The sequence below is a fragment of the Pseudopipra pipra genome, chromosome 23 (genome assembly GCF_036250125.1).
Source record: "Pseudopipra pipra isolate bDixPip1 chromosome 23, bDixPip1.hap1, whole genome shotgun sequence".
NCBI lineage: Eukaryota > Metazoa > Chordata > Aves > Passeriformes > Pipridae > Pseudopipra > Pseudopipra pipra.
In genome coordinates this window covers 6,130,015-6,152,847 of record NC_087571.1, presented here as the reverse complement: position 1 = coordinate 6,152,847, position 22,833 = coordinate 6,130,015, and the positions used below count along the sequence as shown (strand labels likewise).

Genomic DNA, 22,833 nt, shown 5'->3' with positions numbered 1-22,833 from the left:
CTCCTCTTGGGAATGGAGGATGGCTGGGAGAGCACAGGGGGCCTGGGACACTTCTGTGCCCATCACCACCTTCTCTGTGCATGGGGTCCCTTGGGAGGTGTCAGCCCACCCTGTGCAGAACTCAAGGCAGGGGCCTGGGGGGGTGAGAGTGAACCCCAACGGGGAGAGCGCTGCACTTTGGCCCTCCAAATTCAAGCTCCAGTTCTTCAAGACTCTGGAATTGCTTTCCACTTTGGTAAACTCCCTGCTTTAAGCATCGGAGAGGCTCAACCCCAAGGGCAGGTGTGCGAGCGAGCGGGGCAGGAGTGGGGGGGGGCTCAGGGAATGAGGTTGGGGTAGCCAGGGAGACCCACATGGCTGGGAAGAGGAGGGAGAGGTGACGAGGAACGACCAGCTGGGGAACAGAACAAAACCAAAAGCCCAGTAAAAGTCCTATTCTGATATTTAAAAGTAGACAGGCACCTCTTACGTTTATTCGCGCTTGGTATTCGGCGCTGCCCACCGAGTTCCGCGCGGTGCACCGGTACACGCCGCCGTCCTTGATCTGCGGGCCGGTCACGTTCATGTGGCTCACGGTGGTGCCGTCCGACATGGTGTACTGGTTGGAGCGGTGCCCGCTGTCCCGCGGGATGGGCTCGTCGTCCAGCGCCCAGGTGACGGTCGGCGGCGGGGCCCCCTTGGCGGCACACATCAGGGAGAACTGCTCCCCGGGGTTGACCACCTTCTCGCTGAAGGAGGAGACGATGCGGGGGGTCCCATCTGGGGGGCACCCAGTGGGACGGGGGTCAGCGAGCGGCAGCCACAGGCAGCAGCTGTCACCCACTGACGGGACGGTGTTGAGCTCCCACCTGGAGCGGGAGCCCTGGCTTGGCCAGGAGAGGAGCCCAGCCAGTGACACGTCAGCATCCCTGTCACAGAGATGCTGAGAGGAGTGAGGGGATGTACAGGTTGATACAGACACTGGCTCGAGGGGACAGCTCCCTTGGCACAGCCCATCCCTTATCCGAACACTCTGGATCAGGGAGGGTTGTTTGGTGAATGGAGGTGCCTCAGCCCAGGGATCGGGGATGGCAAGTCAACATTTGTTTTGGTCCTGCCCTGTCCTGGTCATGCTGACAGCACACAGAGCCCACCGAGCAGGCTGGGAGCAGCCTGGCCCCAGGACCCCTACCCCCAGCGGGTCTCGCTGCCCCCCAGACCCACACAAAGGATCCAGTGTCCCCTCAGAGAGGAGCAGAGGAAAAAGCCCCCAGCCCTGGGGAGCCAGCTCACCCTCCAGCGTGATGATGGAGAAGTCCTGTGCCGTCTGGGACTTGCGGGTGGCGAAGCACTGGTAGGCGCCGGAGTGGCTCTTCTGGGCGGCCGTGATGAGGAGGGTCTCGTTGCTGATGCCCCGGATGGAGATGTAGTCATCCACCGCCACCAGGTCCGTGTTGCGGTACCAGCGGATGACGTACTCGGGGGACCCGCTGAGGGCACAAGAGAGGATGACGGTGCTGCCGATGCCTGTTTTGAGCTTCTTTGGTGTGAGGGTCACACGCAGAGGGTCTGTGAGAGAGGGAGAGCAGTGAGGCGTTGGCAGTGCCGGGCAGCGCTGCGGGGGGCAGCTCATCCCTACTCTGCTCTCCCTGCTTTCCCTGCCCTGGAAGCGCCAGCCCGGCTACGCGTAAAATGTCACCGCACAATAAGGCAGGTGGCCCTGCCACCATCCTCGCTGCTGACAGCCCCTGCTTTTAACATGAGCCCCAGGCACCCAGCAGGGCTACTCTGGGGAGGTGGCAGGATGGCTGGAAGAAGCTGTGGTCAGTGTGATGGGGACAGTGCTGAGCTGGGGACATCCTGTGCTCACCAGTGCTGCTCCAGGTAAGGCAGGCACAGTGGCTCTGGTACTGCCAGGATCCTGGTGACAGGAGGAACCCCCGGGAAAACAGCACGTGATAAATACTTGGCCTGCCCAGATGGTATTTACTGTTTGGCTAGAGCTTATTTTATGTAAATCAACATAAATTTTATGTAAATCAACAAAGCAAAGCACAGAGTCACCCAACACGTTGGACACGTGCAAGACACTGGCATCCAGCACGCGACACACCACACCAAAATACAAAGCTTGTTATTTACACAGCTGCATAAAACCTTTAAGGCTTCAAATTGACAAAGAGCTTACGTTTCAGAAGGCAGCAGGACCAAGCCCCCCACGCCCCGCTCCTCCCCGCCCGCTCTCACCTATGACCGTGAGGGTCCCCGTGACCTCTGCGGAGCCGAAGGTGTTGGTCACCTCGCAGATGTAGGTCCCGCTGTCCTCCACGCGCAGGTCGCTGATGGTCAGGCCCGTGATGCGCTTGGTCCAGCGGCTGTCGGGGGGGAGCGGCCGCCCGTCCTTGATCCACCGCACGGCCGGGTTGGGGTAGCCCGAGGCGATGCAGGGCAGCTCCACCAGCCGGCCTGCCTTCACCTCCCTGGACTGGAAGCTGTCTAGCATCGTGGGGATGGACTCTGCCGGGTCTGGGATCGGAGAGGAATTGGGCTCACCCAGCGAAGACGAGCAGAGGTGTCTCCCCTCTGCCACAGTGACACCGGTAGCATTGTGCCCTATCAGCATCATCCCTGAGAGGTTGGCTCTCCCCATCCCCATGAGCTGGCAGGAGTGCAGGATGCCAGCCACATCCTCATTGAGCATGGGATGCCCTGTCCCACTTGTCCAGCGCAGCCTTCAGCAGCCAGGACAACAGGCTTGTGGGAGAGGTGGGAGGGAAAACACATCTTACTAGCTGATGGGAGGAATAAACTCAGCACCAGAGGAATTACTCAAGGTGACACCTAATTGGTGCAAAATACACAAATTCTGTGGCACATTTCAAAATTTACAAGCAAAAGGGCCCATCAGGCAGCTGGGAAAGGAGAAAATTAATCACTAAGTCTCAGGCGTGAAATTAAATTCCAGGGGAAAGAAACCTCTTTCATTACTCCCAAGCAGAAGTAAAACGCCGTGACGTGTAAATAATGACAGTGACCAGGAGGGGACCGGGCCAGATCGAAGAGCACGGACTGGGGATGACACACCCAGCGATGCCCATGCACTGCTGGGATGCGTGGCAGGACTGGAATAGATGAGACACAGGGCCCTTGGGTCTCTAAGAGGCAAGGACCCGGACATCCCAGACCCCTTCCCTATCAGCTGAGGGGTTAATTCAAGGAGCTGGTGAGGGAGCTGCCGTCTGTGCACCCGAGGATGGAAAAAGCACATGGCAGAGTGCAGGCGCGCCGCACCGAGCGCGGCTGCGAGTCGGGCGAACTCCCTCCCTCCCGAGCGGAGTAATTTGGGCAGTGAGCGGAGCCGGGAGCGCCCCGAGACACCCGGCACTCTGGACTGCACTGCCTCCGCCGCAGTATCGCTTGCATGTTCGTCACATCGCGTCAGGCTGCTCACATCGCGGGCTGTCACAGCGCATCCCCTCGCGCCCCATCGCCCCGCGCCCGCGGTGACGCGGCGCTGCCGCCGCCCAGCACGGCGGGGCTGCGGCCGGGGGGCACGGGCGAGGCAGCGTGAACCCCCCGTGCGGCCCCGACCGGACCTCGCACCCCCCCCCACTGGGGTGTCCCCTCGCTGCAGGGACCCGAGGCGGCAGTGCCATTGCTCCCTGCGCGTCTCGGGAGGATGGCACTGCTGCAGGCAGGCAGGGGAGCAGGCTTCAGGTAGGGCTGGACGCCCTCCTGGGCACAGGACCCCCTCCCGGGCACAGGATCCTCCCCTCTTGCCCACACTGTCAGCCCCACGTGCTCACCTGAGACGGAGAGCCGGGCTCCGTTGCTCTGCCGCGTCTCCCCGCTGTACTTGTGCTTGGTGATACACCTGTAGGTGGACAAGGCATCTTCCTTCTGCACGTCCGATATGTACAAACCTCCATAAGAAGTAATAAAAAACCTATTTTCTGGAGACACAAAGGGAGGGGAAGAGTGAGCGAGCCAGCCCTGACCGCGGGCTGAGAACCCGGGTCAGGCACAGCCCCTGCACTCCGGGCAGGCACCGGAGCCACGGCAGGGAAAGAGGGACCTTCCTCCACCTCCCTGCACCTCTGCCACACTGGGGTGCAGCTCTGGCTGAAGTTTCAGGCAGGCTGGTGAAGTTGGGTGAGCCTCACGTGTGCAACAGCAGCCCCTGCGTTTGTGGGCACACCACTCGTCCTGGGCGCACACACCTGCCCAGGTGTAAAGGTGGGCTTGGGGCGTCCTTACACACTCCAAGCACTCCCAGGGCTTAGATTCAGCCACGCCGTGGCCGCAGAGGGCGAGGAGAGCGTGTGGCACGATGCTCTGGCACACGCTGCCGCGCACACGCTGCTCCGCCGCGGTGCCACGCGCTCCATAGCAACGCCGCAATTAAAAGTGAATCCGTCCCGCTGAGTTAATAATTAGCTTAACTTACTTAGAAGCATGTGAAAACAAATAAGGGCTCGAGCTGATGTTTGAGCCCCGGGAGGAGGGTGGTGGGAGAGCAGGCAGGGCAGCACGGCCCCAGTAGCGCTGCTGGAGCAGCCCCCTCCAGCCAGCAGATTTTGGAGCCTGGCGCCTGTGGAAAGGAGTCTTTGCCTGGCTCATGACCACTACAATTCATCATGAATAATAACAGTAATTAACACGAATAGAAAGACCTGTGTAGTGGCTACACGGGGTGCAGGGTAAGCCGAGGCTCTGGAGAGAAGCTTCCTGCCCACCTGGAAAGCCTTTTGCCCTGTCCCGCCGTGACAGCAAGGCTTTCACCCCACGTTCCGCGGGGCTTTGGGGTTTATTTCAGCACCAGCCGCAGGTGGGATGAAGTGCTCTGTCTGCTTGGTTGCACTGTGCTGCCAGCCAAACCACCCCCTACCAAACCCTGTGATTGCAGAGATGCAGAAGGTAATTTAGTGGAGCTGAATGCGCCGAGTGGAAACCTTTAAACCCAGCCTTTAAATCAGCAATGGCTGCAAATGACTCCCTCAAGTCCTGCACAATGCCTGGTAAGCCAGGATCTAGGCAATGAGGCCAAAGAGCAGGTTTTTCTTCCAGCACCTTTTTGAAGCACCCAGATATTCTCAATTAAGCCAGAAGAGCATAGTGGTCAAACTCATAAGAGCAGAATAAACATGAGTGAGATACAGGACAAGAGGCAGATGCTCCCAGAGCAGTCTGGTTCCCCCATCCTGGGGCAGGACCCCATGCCCAATCCCACAGGTGCTGCAGGTGACAGACCAGCAGAAAACAGGGATCTTCACCCAGGGAACCAGACTGTGTCCCTGGCACAGAGCTGGCTGTGCTGGCACTACCCATTCTAGCTGTGGTTTAGCCAGATGTGCAGGTTTGACTTTAATTGCTTGATACAAGAGCATGAGGGGCTCCAAACAGCAAAGAAATTAATAATAATGCCAGCCAACAGTGGCTAACAGAGGCACCCTGTGCTGATCCTCCCTGGAAACAGAGTAGGCAGTCCCATGGGACGCAGGGGGGGCCATCCCTACACCTCCAGCAACACCCCTGTGTCTCCACTCCTGCTGGGAGAGATCAGGGGCTCCCCAGCCAAAACCTCAGGCATGGTTTTGCCTCCAGGCTATGGCATGGCAGCACCAGTATGCAACTGGGACCAGATGCTCGGCGGCACAAGCTTCACGCTCCGCTGGCAGCCGGAGCCGAGGGATCCGTACAGACCCTGTGGAAGGGCAGGGGGAGTGGTCCCACAGCACTGAAATAACATGCAAATCAGACATTAATTTTTCATCTCCCATCAAACCAGTAAGCGAAGAGCATTGGCTGCACTGGAATTTGAGATGGGGGAGCCGGTTTCCATGGTAACGGGGCTGTATTTTGCAAAGTGCTGGCAGCCCCAACCCACACCCCCACATGCGGCCGTGCATGGGTAACCACAGCCCTGGGCTGCCGTGCTCCAGCCTGGGAACAAAGCCTGGTGCCCAAGATCAAGGCTCCAAGATGGAGTTTGAGTCATAACAGCCAGCCCAGAGACAGGAATGGGCTGAAAACCTGCAAGTTGAGTACCCACACCCCCACCACGGAGCCACGGGAGGCATCTGCCCCTCACAAGCCATGGCTGTGGTGATGCCATTACGTTCCTGTAAGATCTACCCAACCTGACAGCACAGCTTCCTTTGGGTTTTTTTTTCCTGAGAAGGGACAAGTAACTCCGTCGAGGAACATCGTGCTGGTTCAGGGGAGATGCGGGGCAGGAATTGATGTGAGCGGCTCCGACAGACCTCACCGGGGTGACTTATTGCTGAGTGTGCTACTGAGATTAACGCCGAAGGTCGGCGAATAAAATCAGATCTTTCTGCCTGCCAGGAGGTGGAAAAGCTTTACGGGAAGCAGAGGATTAAGTACATCCGTGGCCAGTCTGGAGCGATGTGCCTCTAATAACTCTTCCAGCCAGACCTGAGCTGCTGCCTTTGGAGCTGCCTCACCAAAGCCACCACCAAAGCCCTCGGCTCAAATGCAGCCAAGAGCCCACCAGGAGCTAAATTCCACCTAAATTCCCAGGAGCTCTCCTCTCACCTGGGGAAAGGCACCAGGCTGAGACGTGGGCTCTCCTGCATGGTGAACATCAGGAGGGTCTTGCTGAGTATGCACACACAGACACACATTTGCTGTTACCAAACTCCTCTCCTGCAACCAGCTGCCAGTGGTGGCCGTGAAACCCCAGCATCATTCCCAAGGGCCTTCCAATTCCGAGAGAAAGATTGCAGTCGATGCAGGTTACCAGCTCCTGCTCTATCCAATATAGATTTATCAAAACAACAGGGTCAGGGCTTCAGGAGGGAGCACGTTTTATAGTTCATAAGACTAATGAGATAACTTTCCCTTGGTGCTGCCGGAGAATCAATAGGTGCCAGCGTTTATGAATTAGCCATACTCGGAGCATGTGCATCCCAAGGCATCCCGGACAAATCCAATAACTGCTTGGTGCTATTTCTGGCCACGTTTAAAGTGACAAACTCCTCCCGGGGGGAAGGCACGGAGGGGGAAGCCCCAAAGAGCAAAGCCTGTAATTTTCCACCGCTGCCATAGCGGCACTTTCCTGCTGCGGCTGCTGTTCCAGGATGCCATTTGCCCGGCATGGAGTTCGCCTGGGGACAAGGAACATCCACAGAAAACATAACCAGGATGGAAACTCCTGCCCATTTTGTGGTACAACACGGCATGGCACCGCTCACCACCTCCTGAGCTCTGGGGTGCAGCACCCAGCTGGGCAGGGGACACGGGGCAGAGGGGCGGGCTGGTGTCGAGGCCATGCACCAGAGCTGCCTTTCATCTCAGCAGGCTGAGCCCAGCTCATGCCACGGCAAATGCGGAGAGCAGAGGGGCCCTGGACCAGGAACCAAGATTAAAGCTCCATCCATCCCTCCCTCCCAGAGATGTTAAAGAGGAGCCGCGACTCGAGCCCAGTACAAATTCCATGTGAAGCGCACGATATCTGACAGATTTATTTACGTGTTTGCCTGCCCTGGGGATCCCAGGGGAGGTGTACGGCTGTCGCCACTCCCAGCCCTTCCAAAGGCAGCACAGCTCTCCTGAAGAGCTGAGTTGGCACTGCTGTGTACCCAGCCAAAGATTTCCACCTGGAAGTCATGGGCACCTATAAGGTGACCAACGCCAGCAGAACAAGCAGCTCGGGCTTTGCACCAAGGGGGTCCCTCTCTCCTCCTCCTCCTCCAGGAGCAGTGGCCCTTCTCCTGAGGAAAGGACCTGCCAGCTGCTGCTGGAGGCTGTGGAGCCAGAGCAGGGGGAACAGCAAAGGAGGGGAGGAAATCGGGAAGTCATGACGGGCTTTCTGCCTCCCCTCCTTAATCTCCTTTATAAGCACGGCTCCATCTCCTCCCGTTACAGGATTAACACCCATCTCTCATTCTCCTCCCGCAACAAGATTTTATTTCTAATTACACTGCAATAAAACTGGGCGCGCTCCCAGGGCGCCTTCCAAATGACTTGTCGACACTCTGCGAGATTGGATCCTACTCGGGCCTGTTTCCGGCACCTCTGCCTGCTGTTCATTAGGCATGCATGAGGGAGAGGGTTTAAGAATGGAATTACATTTAAATGGCTTTTCTGAGAGGGAGAGATGAAACAAGAGAGAGAGAAGCGAAAAGCAGGAAAGGTTTAGAAGGAGGGCGTCATTGTCACCTCCCTGTCACGCTGCTGCCCGGCAGACGCTGTGCCAGGTCCCTGCTGCCAGTGCTCCAGGGACCTGACAAGTCAATAAATACAAAAGGAAACACTGAGGGGGCTTTCTGAGCATCAAATTTCTGCGAGAGGCTGGCAGCCAGGGGCGTGTGGCACCGAGCATTGTCACCCTGCCCTGTGGGGTGCCCAGGACAGTGGAGGCTCTGCCATGGCTGAGAGGCACTGACTGCTGTGATGGTGGAGAGGTTTACCAGCACAAACAAGGATTGTCTTATCAGGGCTTAGGAAAATACACACTGAAAGAAATATGGGATGGGCACAGTCAGGATTAGGTGTTGGCAATCCTGCTCCCTGCACCGGGGCGTGAGCAGCCAGCGTGTGGCTTGAGCAGAGCACTGGGAGCACCACGGCCAGGCCCACCCTCCACAGAGCTCCCGCTCTCACCAGCTGCTCAGGTGCCATCCCCACTGCACAAATTAATCACCAGCAGCATGACAAACAGCTTCCAAGGAAGCAGGGGAAGTGAGTCTGCTCATGGACACTCGCACAGCAGGGAGCAGCAGGCAGTGAATAAATGACCGGACCTGCGAGGAATCCGTGGGGTGGGAATGGCCCTGTCACAGCCCCCCACGCAGTGCCCTGCTCTCCCTCTCCTAAAGCGTGTGTTACCCCTGAAATCTCACAGTCCACGGCGCAATGAGCATCTCTGTCACTTTACTCTCGGTGCAATGGCTTTGCCATCTGCATTTCTCTCTCTCTGGGCAACGAAGGTGTAAGAGAAGTTCTGATTTTGAGCATGGGAAGCTTTTTGGGAGGGAAAATCCAAGGTGCATTTCAGAGCCATCCAGGTAGGTGCTTAAGGAAACCACAAGCACTGATTTCATTTCACCTGAGACAATGATCAATGGTGTTGTTTCAGCAGTGTTTGACACATCTGTGCAGTGGCTCCAGATGTTTTCCATCCCCACTGGACTCACTGGCAGTGGGCAGTTGCTGCTACCTGGATGCTGCTTCCCAGATACAGGCTCACAAGTCAGCAAAATTGGGAAAACAGATGTTAGGAAAGATCTCTCTCTATTAGCTCCCTCGGAAGTGAGGTATCCTGCAGGGCTGGCAGGAGTTATTAAATCAAGAGTCATTATTTACCCAAGGGCCAGTCTCGCAAGTCATGTTCCTAGAAGTAAATCCGGAATTACGCTGCCCACGGAGCTGGATTCACACGGGCACGAGGGAGAGCACAGTTTGCCTCTCCGGGTTCTAATCCACCTCTGAGTCACCGGAGCGCTTGGCAGCGAAACCGAGCAGTGTTTGGGGACACTTTCGTTTGTTTGCGTTGCGCAAGCGACTTTGGGAATGACACACTTCCACCGAACCAGAGCACGGGGGAGGAGGAATCCCTCGGATGGGGGCCAGGGGGCCGGGGCTCACCCCCTGCACCGCCCACCGCCCTCCCCTGCCGCCGGCCACGCTGGCACTGCCAAAGGAGGAGGAATTAATCTCCCGAGGTGGTCCGGAGACGCCTAATACCAACAGAAAATTACAGAACAGGATGAAGAGCATTACAAAATGAATAGGAGGGGACTAGAGATTTCCATGGCTAATCCTGTTAACGAGACAATTTCTTATCAAACTCATTATGTGGCGGCAAGAGGGGGGGAGGGAGGGGCTGGGGAGGGAGGCTGGGGAGGGGGGAAGGCGATGCCAGGCGAAAGGCATTCCCGGTGCGTGGGGACACGAGTCTGGCAGGAGACCAGGAGAGCACGGCGGCTCCCCGAGCCCAGCCCGTACCGCGCACAGAGAGGACTGTATTTGTATTTCCAAGGAGAGCTGAATATTACTAGTGACCATTTACCACAAAACAGTGCCGTCTGCTCCGGCTCTGCCACCAGTCCTCTCCCAGCGCTGAGCTGCAGCGGGCTGGCACTACGGCAGGCATAAAACCATGTAAAACCCACCGAGAGAACACTCATTTCAAAAAACGATTTTTGGAGAGTAATTTTTTTTGGGGGGGGATTTTTTTTTTTTAACCTCCTATCACGACGAGACTCGTTTTTCAGGATGAAGCAAAACGAAAAGCCTTGGTCCACAAGGCTGAACGTGTGTCCGCCTTTGCTCTGATGGCAGCGGAGGCTCCGGCACGGGATGGGGGTCCGGGAAAGCAGCACAGAGTGCAGGGGAGCCGGGCAGGGTCTCTGCCCACTGGCCCCTCTGTGCTAATGCCCGGCTCCGGCTCAGCCACGTATGAGCAAAGCTGAGCCTGGCACAGCAAAACGCCGCTGCGGCTGAGTGACTCCCGAAAATCGACAGCACGCTCCTCACCGACCCCCTCCACCTCCTGCCCCCCAGAGTCACAGGGGCTTCACCGCTACTTTGTGCAAAGCGTCTAATTATTTCTTTTTTTTCTTTCTTTTTTTTTTCTTTTTCATTTGCTATTTAAAAAAACGCGGAACTAGTCAGATTTCATGCTAATGAGAAGAAAATCTGGATCGAGGACTGTGCAAAAATTTGCATCTCAAAGAGGAAAACAGGAAGTCGCTAAGAAAGGAAAATCCACGCCGAGGTAGCGGGTATGGCCATAATTAGGCTAATGCTGCCTCTGTTCTGTCAGCTCGTTTCCATCAGCCCCAGGGTGGCAGGGGACAGCAGACCCCACCACCACCCTGCGATTCCCTGCCCGGGAGAGGGCTGGTGAGGGATGCTGAGCACCAGGCTGGTGGTGTGGGATGCCGGACAGCAGGGGATGCAGGACGGTGTGGGATGCAGGACAGCACAGGGAACGCACTGGACCCACTGCCCCGGGAAGGACACACATCTGGAGAGTCTTCTCCAGTGGCACCACCACCACCACGGGATCAAGCATTCCCAAGGGAAGAGAATACCACAGCACCCACGTGTTACCTCAGCCATAACCTCTCTGCATCTCTGCTCTCCCCAGAACAGGGTGCCCAGCCCCAGTTGCCCAGCCCCAGGTCCTGGTGAGCACACAAGCACTGCCTGCCCAGCGCTGGCAGCTCAGAACAAGCCATCGCTGGCCCCCATTTTGAGAAGGGCTGATTTGCAGTTTTTTGCATCAATTTTCCCCTGATTTTTTAATTGGGTTTCGCTGCTGCTGCTGCAGACATTACTGAGCAAACAATTCCGAACGGCTCAAACCAAGATATTTGCTCATAAAAATCCATCACCAACGCCGAGAATGACAGAAATGGAAAATGCCTAATGAAAACAAAGGGGAAAACAACAGGTACTCCGGTCCTTTGCCATCCATCACCAACCCTGGATTATTGAAAATACGGGAGGGGAAAAAACCCTCCCATCTGCAATCAAATCTTGAGAAATCTTGAAAAGCCAAACACCACATAGGAGGAAATTCTTTGCCCCCACTTCAATCTGCAGGAGTTTCGCCATAATTATAATAAGAGTGAGGCTGCTGGATAACATGAGAATTATTTTCCCCACTTACATTGTCAAATGATCATTTTGCCCTGCAGTGAAATCTCAATAATTATAATGCCGAACCGTGAAAGAACAAAGAAATAAAAAAAGCAGTGTTTTCTTCCAGGGAGCAGGGGGAGGGGGCAGCTGCCATTGCAGGACTCAAAGTGCATCCTTCCTCTAATTATCTTTCCTAGAGCTGTGCATCCCTCACCCTTTCTCCAGGGTCTGAGCACCCCAGTGAGCCCCCCAATAACTGCATGGGATGGAGGGGGTCGTGTGGGTGGGAGCAGCCACCTCCATGCCCAACGTGGCAGAGCTTCCCCAGCAAGAAACAGAGTGGGAAGTGTGGTTTGGGCTCCGTGGCATCGCCCCCCAACCCTAATCCAAGCCCCCCAGCTCGCCAGGACCTCCCCACAGAGGCTGCCCACGGGACTCGGGCACGGGATGTGGGCAGTGCCACGGCAAAGCCAGTCATCACACACTGTCCCTTCACACCCATGCCAACACCAAGAGCCCCTCGGCAGGGGAGAAGCGAGGGGAGACAAGAGAAAGGGGACAGGAAGCAGGGGGTGGGGGGGCAAAGGAGGCGAACAAGAAAAACAAGACGACAGAACGCTTGCTCCACAGCCCTCGGCTAAATTACAAACCAGTTTACTGAGGTGGAAAGCTGCAGTGAGCTGAGGAGGAATATGTGGAAACCATCTGCAGATTTAAAAATAATCTATTTTACGATCACCCTCGAACATATTCTTTTGCAGAAACCAAATAGGATTTGTTGTTGTTGTTTTGTGCAAACTGTTAGGGAAAAATTACTAGAAACATGCAGGGGGTTTTGCCTTCTTGAGTACTGAGAGGCTAAATATGCCCTTCCTTATGTTTAGAATAGTAACAGTCATCTTAAAATTAACTTGGTCTGCATCAGAGCTTAAAACAGTTGCAATTCAGAGCCTGCAAAAGCAGGACAAACCTGCGCTGGGATATCTAGCGCTTCTAGCTGACAGATGTCTTCCTACATACAGTAAATATAGGTCGTCTTTTCCTACCCAGAGAACTGTAGATCTTAATTAACCAGGCCACTAGCAGCATATGTAATGATTTTTTTTTTTTCTGCAGCTTGCTAAGTAAACCTTCCAGCAATTAGATGGAAGTAAAGTAAGATGGTGTGAGAGGGACCCTCTGCCCCGGCCCGGCTCCCTCGCTCCGGCTGCCCCGGTGAGCACAGACCTCGTGCTGCGGCTCCCGTCGTTATTTCACGCCATAAAATCCGTCTAACGAGATGGGAAGGGTGTGGAGTGGAGTCCCACATCCCCCTCGCTGTGCACAGCCCACGGTCGTGCCCCGGCCAGCCCCGAGCCCAGCTCAGCCAGCAGCCAAGAGGGGTTGTTGAGCTTCACAGACTAAGTGCTCCAAGTTCTCCTCCTTGGAAGCCACTTCGGGATTAAATTATCTCCAGGCTCAGAGACAAACGAGCTAATGAAATTCATGCTGCATTATGATAACGCCGCGCTGAGCCCTCGCAGAGGGGCAGTGGGTGCTGGGGTGGGCGAGGGCGGGTGGCAGAGCCCGTCACCCTCAGGCACCGGGGCCCTTCTCAGCACAGCCGGTCTGTGCTGAGGGGCTGAACCCCTGAGGGGGCCACTGGAACTCATCCTCGCAGCTTTTGTGGTGAAGAGGCTGTGATGTGTGTAAGGGTACCAACAGACTTGGGCCATCCCTAAAGTAACGAGGAAATAACAGACCTTGGTTTATTTGTGTGAATTTCAGGATTTGGGGGGAAGGAAAAAAAAGTGGCTAAAAGTAAAGGTGGCCACATCCCAGGCCAGGGTCAGGAGGAGGGCAAGAGCTGGGTGAAGTTTTACAAGACAGCAGCCATGCACCTCCTGAACAAGGGCACCCAGCCCTCACATGTAGGATGCTCTGAACTGCAGCTGCTCTTTAAAAACCCCTCGAACTGGAGGGAAGGGAGAGCAGAGCCCAAGCCCACGGCTGCATCCACATACAGGCTGTGTTTCTACAGGCAGAGATGTGCTTGGCAGCACACAGACCTCTGCAAAGGCCAAAATTGGTGCTGGGGATGCTCCAGCTCCCCAGAAAAGGGAGCAAAAAACTATCCAGAGCCTGCGGGAAGAAGTCTCGAGGGCAGAAGCTCCCTCTGCAACACGGAAAACTGCAAGAGAGCCGCACATCACTGCCCTGCACCAGCTCTGAATGAATCCTGCTGAAGCCAAGATCTTGTTTTGATCTGATGAGGAAAACCAAAAGCCTCACAAAAGGAACTCCTGCCGCCTAAAACTCAGGAGTGAAGTGGGACGATCCCACGCTGCCGTGGTCCCACGTGGCCACACAGACACGCGCGGTGCATCCCCTCCCTCCCCTCCCCGCTACTCACTGGGGAAAAGAAACCAGTGAACGTGACTGGAACAAAGAGCAGAACTTCCTCCCCGCTCATTAGTGCTGGAAAAGCAACAGCAAAAAAAAAAAAATCCCCAGGACATAACCTCCTCTTCAGCTCTGAAGTCTGAATGGCTTGGAGAGGCTGGTTGGGTTTATTTTTTGCCTTTCACCTCGCTCAGAGTTGCTCTGCACTCTTTGATTACAGAGAGGAGCCCGTGCCAAGAAAGGAATCCCAAAACCACCCACCCTGCATGCTCTGCACAGCCACCCTGGGGCAGACAGGCTCCCACACACAAGGTTCTCCTGCTGGAGCACCCGGTTTGGGGGCTGGAGGCGTCTCACAACAACCTTCCCCAGCCTGTGGCACGCTCTGATCCTTCCTCCCTCTCTCCCATCCCTCTGGAGTGGGTGACTCCAGAGGAAAACCACCTCTCCTCACCCTCCTTGCAGCCAGGAGTGCTCATGGGGGCTGGTGGTGGGAGAGAAGGGGGCTGCTGGGTGGGACAGGGGCATCAGCTGCCCTCACCTCCTGTCTGCTCCCCGAGCACCACCACCCACTGCAAACAGCAATCCCGTGGACCAAAACACGGGGGAACTACACCAGCCCTTTGGAAGGGGGCGAGAAGGGAGAAATGCCACCAGTGGGTCACCACGAGCCCTTCTCCACTCACTCCCTCTCCGGTACTGAAAAGGTTCAGGGAGGGACTGGGGAGCTGCAGGCATTCCCAGGGGGAAACAACCCTTGTGTTCCATCAGCATCACTCCCCCGACGGAGCCACGGCACAAATCCACCCCAGAGCATCTGCCACGTGCGGGGGCTGCACCGGCAGCTGGGGGGAGGAGGAGGAGCAGCCCCTTCCTGCACCACACATGATCCCACACAGCTTATCAATAATTATTAAGACAAAGCGAATGTATGTTGACCTAGTTAGACGTCCAAGAAGCAAACCAGCTACGGTGGGTTTGTTAAACAACCCCGCAGCTCTGATGGAGACAGGCCTGGCTGGTTCCTGTGGGAGCCTCAGCACTCACCCAGACCCAACAAAGACCAGCAGCACCCAAAGGACCCAAAGAGGGGACGGGTGTGTGATGGTCCTCAAAGCACCTGCACTCAGCCCTAGTCCTGCCACGGAGCCCAGGGGAGGAGTCTGCACATCAGGGGTGAGGACGCTGCCAGGGGACCCTGGGAGAGTTCTGGGACCTGCTCATCCAGCAGAATTCATGCACAGGTTTGGCACTGGGGCCATAAAACACTGTGACACTGAGCAGAGTGGGCTGACTCAGAGCGAGTGCTTGGAGCAGGGGCTGAGGTGCCAGCACGGCACGAGTGAGCTGCAGCCAAGCTGCAAGAGCACTGAAGAGTTCTCCTGCACTGTGAACGAGGGTGAGAGCGTGATGCCAGGGCCACCTCATCGTCCTTTCTGCCGGCACGTTCAGCCGCTCTCACAAGGCAGCAGCTTTGATAAAGAAAGGCACTTGAGTGCTGCCCTGCCTCCTTCAGCTGGAGGGCTGTGTGCCCCCTCTCCTGCCAGGAGAAAGGCAGGGCATGGCTGTTCTGCCTCCATACTGAGTGGGGCTGGTGACCAGAGCCCTTTGGCAGAGAGGGATGGAAGGGATCCAACAGCCAGGGCAGGAGGAGCTGGGGTGCCCGGGCTCTGGGATCAGGCTCTCTGCACACCCCCTGGCTTTGGTTGTCTTCCTCCTGCTTTCATTCAGGGGGCTTGTGAGAATGCCAGCAGACCCTTGGAAGAAAAGCAGTGCCTTCAGAACTGAAACCTCAGTTGGGAAAACAGTGATGGAAGGGGACAGCCCCACAGGCATCTCCCTTGAACCAGAGTGCTGAGGCAACTCTGAGGCAAGCAAGGCATCAGTGAGGAGAAGTGTCCTTCTAACCCCACACAGCCCAAATACAACCACTGCACGAAATTATCCAAGAGCATAAGGAAAGCCATAATATGAATAACAGTTTTATGCTTCAAAGACAGCAGGGAAATACTCCAGATAGTTCACAACAGGATCACAAAAATCATTCAGGGCTAGAAGAATTAGTCAGGTGGGGTGGGATGCAGCACAACCCCCAGCACCCATCTCCAGGCACCTTGGACACCACAAACACAGAGAAGAGAGATCCTGTGTCCTCCTGACACTGGCACAACAGGATCCCTGGCCCAGGAGCTCAGTTTAGGCAAATCCAATCTTGCAATATGATATGATTTCCTAGCAACAAGCAATGAGATGCTGGGGCAGCTCACCAGGAGAGCGGGCGGACTCCACATGGCTCCAAGACTTTAAATGAGATGAGATCTTGTTACAACATGCTTTCACCTGCCTTCCAGGTGTCCAGGGGACAGAGTGGGCTGCAGAAAGCCCTGGCCCCCAACACAGCTCTTAGTCTCTTCAGGTTTAGCCCAGGGAAAGCCAAGAGTGGCAAATAAGGACCTGGCACCCTCGGGAATCGCCTGCAGGTTGTCCATTATTTTTGAAAGAGGAATATCCATTTGTCACTAAAACAGCACAGAAACACCCAAGGACCCCCCCACATCCAGGCTGTGATGCACTCAGTTTGGGGTGATCAGGGACCTGGGACCTGTAACACAGTGACTCAGAAGGTGTGACCTACTGCTCCTCACTCACCTGCCACACACACACACACGGAGCTTTATCTGAGACCTGAGCTCATTCTGTCCTGCTCCTGCCTCCAGTTTGCTTCCCTGCAGAGACATTCAGGATGAATCAATCCCCTGATCTCGTGCAAACACGAAAGGCTCTCGAGGTGCCCCCCCCTCCCTCCAGGTCGGAGCGTGGCTCAGGGCAAGGGACACGAGGACAGTGCGGACACTGTCACCGCCGGCCTGGGGGGACACCTCCCCAGCCACTGGCCTTCTGCCCAGGGCTCCCTCCTGCTCTGCACGGTTCAGTGGTGCCTTCACAGCATTCACTGTGCCAGGACAGCCCGAGGCCCCAGCGCCAGCTTCAGCAGGCACGGCTGGGCACGGCCGAGCCGGCTGCCACGGACAGGCACAGCCCGCGCCGGGGAGCCACCACGGCCAGGTCACCCCGGGAGGGCAGGGATGCATGGACATGGGGGTGCAAAGGGACAGCGTGGCACGGGCTGGAGAGTGCCCCCCTGGATGGCACACAGCATCCAAGCCTCCCATGTCCAGCTCCAAAGGTGACAGACCCTGACCACAGGACCCCCCGGACACAGCCCTTCTGTTCAGGGCAGGAACCCAGGTCTCCCTCCCTCCCCAGCCTGGGAACACTCAACACTTCTCCCCAGCCCAGATCCCTCTGTCCCTGCAGCACTGCAGCCAGATCCCGCCTCCAAAAAGCCTTTCAAAACTGACGGGATACAAATTATTCCTCCCTTTCAGCTGCTATTCAAGCCTTGCTGGCCACCGCTCCGAGCAGCTGCTGCCTCACACACACTCACGCCTCTGAGAGCGGGGAGGGTGGGCAAAGGGGCGATTTTGGGAGCAAGGAGGGGTAAGCACATGGCCACACAAAGAACATCCTCATTCACAAGCGATGGGGAAGGCAGAGTGAGTCCAGTCTGCACAAGAAGTGGAGCAGAGAGCTGTGCGCTGTCGGGCAGGATGAGCCTTTTCTGCAAAAGGCTGAGCTGTCCCAGGGAGGGTGACAGAGGGATGGTGGCACAGGCCAGGCCAGCAGTGCTCCTCACTGACACACATTAGTGGGTGCACAGGCTAAAGCAGCAGGACCAACACCCAGCCAATTCACAAATGTTTTATTCATAAAAACACTGCAAAGTTCACGCGCGTTCGCTAATTACTCAACCTGCTCCTCTGTCAGGTGAATAATGAGGGGAAAAATAATCAGCAATTTGTTCAAAACCACATGGAGAAATTCCGAGTGCGTTATTGCAGCGCTGTGCTCTGCATACTGAAACCTGGAGCTGTGTGATGCTGCACCTCTGGACACCTGGGCACAGCCCAAAGAGCAGCCCCTATGTAACCAGCCATCAGCATATGCAGCACACAGACCCTCCCACCAGGCAGTCCCCCAAATCCCACCCTGTCCCACACAGTCATTTCCAGGGGCTCCAGCCACAGGCTGAGCTGGGGCTGTCACAGCTGCACCTCAGAGGAGAAACATCTTTAAAAAGCATCGGGGAGCTCTTGTCTCCTTGGAGCGCTCGGAAGCCCAGCCAGGCCTTGCTCTCTGCGGCGCTGCTAATTACCACGGCTTTCCAGAAGGCAGGAATAATTAAAGCACCTTTCCTTTCCCTGGAGAGTGAGAGCAGTAGCCCCAGTGGATGACAGAGGGAAGAGAAACCATTTCCCAAACTTCTTTGCTCTCCTCAGGAAGTGAGGCTGGCAGCAGGGCAGAGCATGCGCCGCCCAAGAGCAGCGAGGAGCCTCCTGGTGAGATGCTCCTGTCAGCACCCACCCGAGGGGAAAGAAGGAGCAGGAGAAAACCAGCCAGCACGAGAGGGCTGGATGGGAAATCTCAGGATTTTTAGCTGAAGAAGCACTGAAGAGCCAGCACGTTTGCTCCTGAGGAGCTGCTTCAGCCGGGGGACTACTGCCTTGGCACACTAATTATTTTCAAATAAAACCATCTGCTAAAATAGTGTGAAAAAAGCATCAAAGAACATCAGCCCTGGAAGATCCCACCTGCCCACCCAAACATCCCAACGTGCTGTATCACCCTGTTGGTCTGCCAGGGAGGGGGAAGGTGTAAGGACAGGGCCACCAAGAGAGAGCTCTGTGGCCACCGAGAGCCAACCCTGACTTTCAGACATGGGCTCTGCAACTCCAGCAAAGTTCCAGACAAGCACTGGCATCTCTGCCAGCAGCAAACGGGAGCGTAATCACAGAGAGGTGAGGGGAGGGTGGAAACAAAAAGCAGCAATAAATCACTTCCCTGCTGCTACCCAAGGAGACATAATTAAGTTTATGCCTAGAGTGGCGTTGCTGACAGTAGTCCTGGAATGAGATAAACATACGGCGTGAGGTTAGGCTGCAATAACACAGCACAGGTGACACGTGTGCCCAGGAAAGTCCTCAATTAGGGAGCTGCAGTCTCCAGACATGAGATAAGGGGGGGAGAGCACCAGGAGATGTCTGATAAACCGCACACCTGACGGCACAGGGCACTGGTGCCCACCTGGAATGGGCTCTGCAGCCTCTGGAGAGGGGCCTGCTGCTCTGACCAGCCTCATGTGTCCCTGTCCAGGGGTGTTCCCCCTTTCCCGGGTCCCCAGTGCCCACCACCACCCACATGTGGCACAGAGGGTGGCACACAGAGGTGTGACACAGTGCCCAGCTCACTAGCACGCATCCTGCCAGTGCTTAAGCACAGGCTTAAATTTAAGCACAGGCTTAACTTTAAGCACATAAAATGTCCACTGATCTCCAAAGGATTATTTGTGGGCTCAGCTGCACACATGGGGGGCTCTGCAGGCACAGGGCTGAGATGTTTATTGTCACCCCCCTGGGACAAAAGGCAGAGACAAACCCTGCAGGTGGGGGTGTAACCAAAACGGAGGGGGGCCCATCCAGCCACCTCAGCACAGGGACAGTCACTGAGGCTGGACACTGAGCTGGGCCAGAGCTCCTTACAAATGCCAAGAACACTGCAAACCATCTTGTGCTCAAACACACCTGCACATTTTCAAATGCTTTCCTTGACTCTCTCAGGAAAAAATCCACAACCCTAATTCTCACTTGCAGAAAAGAGGTTGGTTTGGGTTTTTTTGGTAACATGCAATAATTGAAAACAATCCCACAAACAGAAGTAAATTTTCCAAGTAGTCTGGTCTTTCAATATGTCTCAAACCTTCTTATTTTAAAGTGCCTGCAGAAGCCTCCTTCTGCCCTTCCCCACAGGTCTGATGAACACATTTCTGCAGAGCTACACAGCCCTGTGGGTGCCGTCCCAGGTGACACTGCCTGATGTCCCCTTCACTAAGAGAGAGGTCAGACCTGGCCACATGCAAAGCTCAGCTTCAGCAGCTCAGGCCAAGGAGCAGAGGAGGGCACCCCAAACCCAGCTGAGCATCACTGGGGTGACACCTGGCAAAAGCCTCCTCCTGCCTTCCAGCACAGCACAGACACTGCCACGTCCATCAGCACCCCACCTCCAGCCCCTGATCCCACCCCAGCCAGGAGGAGCCTCCAAAAGCCAGAGCAGGGCCCAGCTCAGCTGAGAGCCTCCAGCTGCCATCTGGACAGATCACAGGATTTTTTCCGTGCAAATATGAAAGAGGGGGTGGGGGAAGGCTGAGGAGAAAACGAGGCTGCAAAATGAATTCAGCATCAATTATTCTAAAATATGCGTGTTAATATGGGAAGGGCTCCATGGCTGCATCCATCTCCACTTCTGTTCATTTCAAGCAGCAAGATGTGACCCGGGAAGATGACAGCATCTCACGTCTCACTTACACAAACACGAGCTGGGCAAGGGGGGATATTAAAACAGGAGACAATGCTGCATATTAAAATGCCACAGATGGAGCTTTCTGCAGCCTTTGCAGTCTGCCTCGGAGATTATTGCTGGGCCATATTGTATTAAAAATGGGGGGTGGGTGTGTTATTTATTTAATTTTTAAACAAATTCCATCTCCTACTCACGCCGGATGGATAAAGTGAGCTCTTGAGCTCCAGCCAGCTTTGCCGGCAAACCCACATGAAAAATGCATTTTCATTAATACAAACTGTTTGCAGTAGGTAAATTAATTCTGGAAATGGTTTTCATACATGGCAAATTATACGTTCAGTGAAAACACTAGACGACACTCCGCAGTCCTAATAAAAGCCCTGCCTTCCCTTTAATGAAGCGGGATTGCCAGGTAAAGGCAGCGAGCTGGAACAATTAAACAAACAAATAAGTCCACAGGAGAGTAAAAGCCGAGGGGGTTTGGTGGTGCTGGGAGGTTTTCAGGCTGCTGCAGCAATCCCAGGATCCAGAGCAGGACCCTGGAGTTTCCCAGAGAGGAGCAAGAGAGAAAGCAGCAGCCTGTGTCCCTTTCCATCACTCAGAGAGGGCTCAGGGCCCTGTCAAGGAAGGGGCAAGGGGCCATAAAGTCCAAGAGCACGGTGGTGACAAGCACAGCACAGCTGGCCAAGAGCAAAGGAAGGCCCTGCCAGCCCTCCTTCCCCACCAGGACAAGGCACAAGCCCCAAGATCAACCTCTCTCCTCACAAGTTTCTCTTCTGCTCTCAAATCTTTTCCTGTCTCCTTTAACAGCCCCGTTCCCGGGCGCCCGCCTCTGGCGAGGGAAGCGATATATAATTGATGCAATGCCGATGTGCCACGGCCCCGGCCCCAGCCAGGAGACATCTGTTCTGCACGTAGCCTCGCTCAGGTGCTGTCACGCTGCATTTACCGCAGTGTATCAGCACCCAGCTGCCCGTGCAAACGTGGGGCCAGCCCCGACCCCCAACCCCACACGGCTCAGGGTGGCAGGACCCGGCGAGGCAGCACTGCAGGTGTTCTATATCCTGCTTTTCAGCCTTATTTCCACAGATTTCCTTCGGTGGCATCGCTGCACCGAGCCTGCCCCCAGTGACCCAAGCTGCCAGGAGTTTGGGGTGACAGCCCTGCCTTGCCGTGCCCTTCCAGCAGCACCCCTGCACCCACAGCCCCTCTCAGGCAAGGTGCCTGCTCTTACTAACCACCTTTCCCTCCACACTTCCGACTTTTAAAACCCTGGGCCAAATGGGAGGCAGGCACAGTGCCTTGGAAGTGGAGTAACCCTCTCAGAGTGATTTGAAGAGCAGAGCAAATATCCATCCCTGGATTTGTCACGGGGAACCGAACGCCACGGAAGGAGGGGGCAGCATTTCATAACAGCCTGCCACACTAGAAAACAAAGAGTGATAGAGAATCTTTTAGTCACCTCTTAATTATATATTCTGGGTACATTAAGAAAGGAGAAATGTATCTCAGGTCACTGCCTGTCACCGCGACAAAGGCCCGTGATGAGTTCTGTATTCAAAATATTTGCAGTAATTATCAGCACAGCTCCCCTTTGAAAGCGCTCAGAGGGAAGGATGGTGTCTCACCCGAGGGAATCAGCTCGCAGCCTGCACTGGTTTCACTGCACTACAGATAAATATACTCGTGTGCGTGGATATTTTTACCAACGTGCCCGGGTATGTATCCATGGAGAAAAGCCTATAAATGCCTAATGCTCCTCTTGTGGGGCTGGGGAGTGGGAGCAGCAGGAGAGGGGCTCTGTTCCTCTCTCCTGCAGGTGCTGGCTGAGATGTGGTGGCCTCCACTGCATTTCCAAAGGTGGGAGTGGGGCCTCTCACCCCGGGGCGATGGTTGCAGCCAAGGCTTGGTCAAATGGAAAACAACCCTCTGCCAATGCAAATGCCCAGGGAAGGAGAGAAATGCGCTGAATGCAAATGGGACTGACCTTTAATTAGTGCATGAAGAGGCACAAGGGGAGAGAAAACACCAGAACTTCCCTAGGCACCTTCCCTTCCCCAAGCACAGCAGGAACCACAGCGTCTCCACACCAGTGACTCTGACAAATTTTCCAGGCAGAAGCTCCCACAGAACATCCTCCCCCTCTCTGCCTGTGCTGCTGCTGAGCCACTGTCCAAGGAAGACCAAGAGGAGGGTGAGGGATGTGCAAACAGGTCCCAGGCTCCCACCACAGGTGCTTGCAGGATCATATAAGCAAGGTGGGGGTTGGCCTCTTCTCCCAGGCAACTATTGACAGGACAAAAGGCCTCAAACTGCACCAGGACAGGCTCAGGTTGGACACCAGGAAGAATGAAAGGGTTGTTGAGCACTGGAAGGGGCTGCCCAGGGAGGTGGTGGAGTCACCATCCCTGGAGGTGTTCCCCACATGCCTGGATGTGG

General features: G+C 55.6%; 1 protein-coding gene across 2 annotated transcripts in view; it reads right to left on the bottom strand.

Annotated features, from left to right (window-relative positions):
• Positions 1–22,833, bottom strand: part of DSCAML1 (DS cell adhesion molecule like 1) — a 102,510-nt gene that overhangs the window by 28,729 nt on the left and 50,948 nt on the right. Inside the window, exons 4-7 of one of the 2 annotated variants that reach the window (XM_064634728.1) lie at positions 3,786–3,932; positions 2,227–2,505; positions 1,273–1,548; positions 463–759 (exon numbers count right to left, since the gene is read on the bottom strand). In XM_064634728.1, coding sequence (XP_064490798.1) covers positions 463–759; positions 1,273–1,548; positions 2,227–2,505; positions 3,786–3,932 — 999 coding nt within the window. The remainder of the gene's footprint in view (positions 1–462; positions 760–1,272; positions 1,549–2,226; positions 2,506–3,785; positions 3,933–22,833) is intronic. The other variant, XM_064634729.1, reaches the window with a different exon arrangement.